Source organism: Entamoeba dispar, genomic scaffold (assembly GCF_000209125.1).
Source record: "Entamoeba dispar SAW760 scf_1105229460687 genomic scaffold, whole genome shotgun sequence".
In the NCBI taxonomy this organism is placed as follows: domain Eukaryota; phylum Evosea; order Mastigamoebida; family Endamoebidae; genus Entamoeba; species Entamoeba dispar.
The window spans coordinates 23,094-28,529 of NW_001854317.1; the positions used below are offsets into that span (position 1 = coordinate 23,094).

Consider the following 5,436-nt stretch of genomic DNA (forward strand, 5'->3'; position numbering starts at 1 on the left):
GATTGAAAGTTAAGGAATTTGAACTTAAAGCTAACAATTTCTCAGCCACTGGTAATTTTGGATTTGGTATTGAAGAACACATTGATCTTGGATTAAAATATGATCCACAAGTTGGAATTTATGGTATGGATTTCTTTGTTGTTCTTGCTAGACCAGGATTCAGAGTTTCTCGAAGAAAAAGAATGCAAGATAAGATTGGAAGAGATCATCTTTTAACTAAAGAAGATGCCATTAACTGGTTCAAAGAAACTTATGAAGGAATCGTTCTTAACAAATAAATTGAGCATTGTTGGTGAGCTTTCTTTAATTTGTAGTTATAGAATGGAATTTCATATTTTTTCTATATTTTTATAGAGTTTAATTCTAAATTTTATTGAATAACTCTACAAAAAGAATAAATGAAAAACAACTTTTATGAAAATACCAAAAATAATAAAACTGTTAATTAGGAATTTTTTTTGTAAATCAAATTCCATTTATAAATTTAGAATTAATCAATTTTTTTATTAATATTTTAGTATAATAATATTTTAAAATATTTATTAAATTAATTGTAATAAAGAATTTACAGTTTATAGTTTTATTAAGTGGAAATATTCAATTTCATTATTGTTTATTTAACAGTTGATTATAACAGTTAGATTCAATTATTTTATCATAAATATTATTTATTAACATACTTTCATGCCTTTCTTTTTTTTTTAATACTAATTTCATTATTTTGTATTTTACTCTTTTTCATTAATTATAAACTCTATTTTAGTTTCACACTTTAATGCTAATTTTCAATTAAACTTTTAAGTAATATTTCTGACCAATTAACACCAAATAAGTTATTTAATTATTTCTTTTTCTGGTGTGGAAGAAGTAAGTTGTATGTCTTTAAATATAAAATATATTGTATCATTCTTAAGAGTCAATAAACAAGATATCTAGTCATACAAATTATTTAACTTAATAAAAATAACAGATAAATATAATAACTGAAGAGTACAATGAATTTCGATAATGTTTAACTTTGAGAACATTAATAAGAAGGGGTAACTGTAAGAAACTTAATTTATAAAAATAATATAAATTTAACATTTAATGATAATTAATGTTTTTTTAATTCCAAAAAGATTAAATTTAAAATATTAAATTTTCTAACATTCTTCTTTGTTTAATTCACTTGGTTGCACTCATTTTTTATCATAAATCATTCTTTTTTTATTCACAAAGTAAAATTAGAATAAGTATTAAGACATCGTAATTGTTTGTTATATCATTCGATTTATGAAAATGATGTTTATTGCATAATTTTTGAGAGTTATTACTTAAAAAAGGAACTCAAAAATCATTTAAATCACTCAATGGACGATTTAGGCATTTATTTTATTACTGATGATGATGATGAAAACTTAGAAATAAAACAAGAAGATGTAATGGGTAAGGAAGAAACAAAGAAAGAGGAGGTGAAAAACGAAGAAGAAACAAAAAACGAAGAAATAAAGATAGGAGAAACGAAAAAAGAAGAAACAAAGAAAGAAGAAACAAAGAAAGAAGAAACAAAGAAAGAAGAAACAAGTGAGTGTGGTAAAGAGAAGGACCAAGGTGACGATTGTGTAATAGATAGAACACAATCACCAATTATTAGTTGCATGAAAGATGAACCAAAGGATGTAAGTGATGTTGAAGAGGATGTTACTTCTGATGATGAAGGTAACTCTTATTGGCAAACCATTAGTAATGAAGATTTAGAAGCAACTTGGAAGGATGCAATGGAAAAAATTAGTCCGTCAGTACTTAGTTATCTAATGGGAAGTTATAGAAGCCCATCACCAATTAAAAAAGAATTCTTGAATTGTATTGATGAAAAGAAATACTTGTCATTTATGAAGTTTCAAGACTATTGTAAATATTTAGACCAATCTCCTGCAGATCCTAATGAATTTACTGAAGAAAAAATGGGGGTGTCAATGTGCATTACTGAAAATGAAAAATATATTAAAAGAAAAAAAGAAGAAAGGAAACAAGAATTACTAAAACAGTATACACAATGGATTAATGAAAACCAAAAAGATGTCATGGGGTTAACTGGATGGAAAATTTTTGAAAGTAGAAAATATAAGTCTGAGCCTAAATACTCAGAATATAAAAGATATTTAAATTATACCTTTCTTAATGATAAACGAACTTCTGAACTTAAAAAAAGTCGATGTATTGGTGAGATGGATCAAACTGTTTCTTCACCTAACTTAAATATAAGTACTACAAGTCTCAACAACAGACAAGTCACTACATCTTTTCCTAAAACAAATACTGTAACTATTACTAATAATTCTACTATTCACACAAACCCAAACCCAACTACTTTTACTTATTCTATTCCACCACCAATACCCAAAACAAATCCAGTACCTAGTACAACTACTCTACCAACTCAACCACAAACAACCTCTTTTCAAAATAATATTACTTCAGTCCCTAAACCAGAAACAATTCATACTACAACTACATTACAATATCAAATACCACCACCACCGCCACCAGCTTCTCACTCTAGTACTAATAATTCTAAATTCAGTAACAAACTTCGTTCATTTAGTACTCAACTAACACAAGAACAGGCAAATACTCTTGCTGAAAAATTCACGTTTGTTTTGTCATTACTTAAATTAGTACAATAAATTTATTATTAGAAGTTCAATACCAGGAGTTGATCCAATGTATTACTTAAATACATTTGGACTTTTTTTTAAAAATTACATTAACTCTTATGAACCATTATTGAATATGCTTAAAGAAATGAATTCAAAAGGTTTATTAAATAAAAAGTATAATAGTACTATTCAAGAAGTATTAAATAAAGGTGCTTCTTTGGATCAAGTTGTTTCATTGGTTCAAAAAGAAGTTAATTTAAATAATAAATATAAGGAACAAAGTAGTCCAGGTGATAGTTTTATTAATGAAATTAAAAATATGGGTATTCAAAGGCAAAAAGCAAGTATGGTACGTGCACTTAATCCACCAAGTGAAGAAATTAAAGTAAAGTACCAACAAATTGTTGATGAATTATTGTTTGTTTTTTATTTTTTTTCACATTTGTGAATATTCAAAAATTCATATTCCAGGAAAATGCCTTATTTTTTGGAACGATTTTCTCTTGACGATGTTGCTGACACTTTCCGTCCACTTTTTCAGTACAACGTTGATTCACCACAACTTATAATAGACTTTTTTAAAGGGTTATTAGCCAGTCATAAAAAAATAGTTCAGTTAGGGAGCGTTGAATTAAAACAAAAAATTGAAAGTTGTAATGGAAATATTGCAAATATAAAAGAAGTTACTGACTCGTTTTTGTGGAGGTTTGAAGAATAATTTTAATAGTTAGTAGTCAAAATTAAATATTAAATTTATTTTTTAAATGAAGACATCAATTATTTATTTTTAACATTGCTTCTTTAATTAATGAAACTTCATTTGTTGCAGTAATGGCTCCTTCAGAACAACAGCTTTCAAGACGTAAATTGATTTGTTTTATATAATTTTCAATTTTAGAACTTTTTATTTTAATTATTTCATTAATTGTGTTAGAAAAGACCATCAAATCAACATGGTATTGTTGGAATTCTTTGAGAGTCAATCCATCTGGAGGTGGGGCAGTATATAATGGAATGTCATTTCTTAATTGTTTCATTGTTTTGACAACAACTGATTCAATGATTGAAGTTCTTTCTAATTCAATAAGATCATCTTTAGATTCATCACTATCAAAATAAAATGTTTTGCTAGTATCTCTCTTAGGAGCATTATCATCAAATGGGTTAGTGTTATCAGGAAAATATAATTTTAATATATTAGATACACCTATCATTAGAGATGATATTTTCAATGACCCTGAACGAACTAATAATGATGGTGATAATGGAGGATGATTCATTGCAAATAACTCAATAAATGATGAATGCATTTGTTCAGAAATAAGGTCAGTAAACTTTTTAATTAGTTTTTCTGGAAACTGTTCATATTGGTCAGTATATTGTTGTGATAATGAGTCAGTTTTTAGTCCGATTGCAATAGTTTCTGGTATTTTTGCAGAAAATATCCATCCTGCAATAGCAACACATACAAATGGTTTATTTTCACAAACAGATTCTGCTTTTTGAAGAAATACAGTAAGAATATCACTTCCATATTCTTTCAATGAACTCATAATAGTTGTTTCATAAACACCACCAATTTGTTTAATTGAATCAATTCTATTTTTTAATTCTTTTTGAATATCATCAATTTGATTTTGTTTTTTCTCTGCCAGTCCATTAAATCCAACAAATCCTCGTGAAACACAAAGATCAATATCAACACTAATTGTATCAAATACACTCCCTGCTTTTAATCCAACCTTTTTACAAAGTTCTTTAATGCCAAATCGAGCAGCATTTTCAACAGTATTTTCAATATATTTATTATAATCTCCGTATTGATTTAAATTTTTAATCTTACCAGTAGCATCGCTTATTCCTCTTAATGCTTCAACCACTTTTAATTCTGGTTTATCTAATGACGATGCCTGTGAAACAATATTATTAGCATTTGAATAGAAATTACTGATGGAAAGTCCAACAAAATTATCAAAAGATTTGCTATCAAGATTAAATGGTTCTTTGAATGCTATAATATATGCCTCACAACATGATTGAACTGCATTAACAAAAGCTGTTGCTGCAGTTGAAATAAAAGACGAGAAGCTAACAACATTACTTTCTTTTTTTGTAAAAGAATTATCAACAATCACCTCACAATATTTTTGCATTTTAGCAATACAATTAATTTCCATAACTGCTACTTCACTGGTATGAAGACGGGCTAATGCCCCATAACACTGTCCAAGTTTTTGAGGAGTATCATATTCTTTAGAAATAGCATTGTTTAATACTTTTTCTGCTCTTGCTACTGCACCTTCAACTTCTGCTAAAATAGATGCAAATGCTTTGATATGAGCATTCTTTTTTAACCCATCAATTCTAGATGTATAAGCATTAGCAAATTCAATCCATTTAGATTCTGATGCAGTTTGACGTAAGATATCAGGAAGATCTAAAAACTCTTGTTGTTGTTCAATTTGTTGTTGTTTTTCATGTAAACTAATAAGCTCTTCTCTAAGTGGAGATAAATTTGAATGAATATTTTTATAACGAGAAGTTAATTCAGACAAAGACTTTGATATAGAAGTTAAATCATTATCAAAAGATTCAGCACTATGTCTAATTTTCGTGATTGTTTCAGTGACTTGAATAAACTTAGAATAATTAGAATAAACAAGGTCTTTTAATTTCTTGTCATTCTCCTGAATTCTAGTACAAATCATTTCATCATAACTAAGTACTTTTCCAAGGTCATTTCTCATAAATTTAGCACAACGGTCCTTATCTTCCATTATTGTTGTTTTTAAAT

At 27.2% G+C, this 5,436-nt stretch overlaps 3 protein-coding genes across 3 annotated transcripts in view, besides 8 other annotated features; 2 read left to right on the top strand and 1 right to left on the bottom strand.

Annotated features, from left to right (window-relative positions):
• Positions 1–278, top strand: part of EDI_023540 (60S ribosomal protein L11, putative) — a gene marked incomplete at both ends in the record, with an annotated part of 636 nt that extends 358 nt beyond the window's left edge. The window contains one exon of the mRNA XM_001733335.1: positions 1–278. This exon is cut by the window's left edge and continues 187 nt beyond it. Coding sequence (XP_001733387.1) covers positions 1–278 — 278 coding nt within the window.
• Positions 279–474: 196 nt separating this feature from the next.
• Positions 475–561: a sequence feature (AT_rich).
• Positions 562–645: 84 nt separating this feature from the next.
• Positions 646–675: a sequence feature (AT_rich).
• A 380-nt stretch (positions 676–1,055) lies between these two features.
• Positions 1,056–1,145: a sequence feature (AT_rich).
• Positions 1,146–1,352: 207 nt separating this feature from the next.
• On the top strand, positions 1,353–3,360 carry EDI_023660 (uncharacterized protein; the record flags this gene model as incomplete). Its single annotated transcript, XM_001737534.1, has 3 exons — positions 1,353–2,635; positions 2,682–3,059; positions 3,114–3,360. 3 exons carry the CDS (start codon positions 1,353–1,355, stop codon positions 3,358–3,360), a joined length of 1,908 nt encoding a protein of 635 aa, XP_001737586.1.
• Positions 1,431–1,559: a microsatellite.
• Positions 2,894–2,915: a sequence feature (AT_rich).
• An 18-nt stretch (positions 3,361–3,378) lies between the features above and the next one.
• Positions 3,379–3,408: a sequence feature (AT_rich).
• Positions 3,409–3,415: 7 nt separating this feature from the next.
• Positions 3,416–5,419, bottom strand: EDI_023670 (uncharacterized protein; the record flags this gene model as incomplete). Its single annotated transcript, XM_001737535.1, has 1 exon — positions 3,416–5,419. The coding sequence occupies one exon, from the start codon at positions 5,417–5,419 to the stop codon at positions 3,416–3,418; it is 2,004 nt and encodes a 667-aa protein (XP_001737587.1).
• Positions 3,518–3,569: a sequence feature (AT_rich).
• Positions 3,821–3,842: a sequence feature (AT_rich).
• Positions 5,420–5,436: the final 17 nt, after the last annotated feature.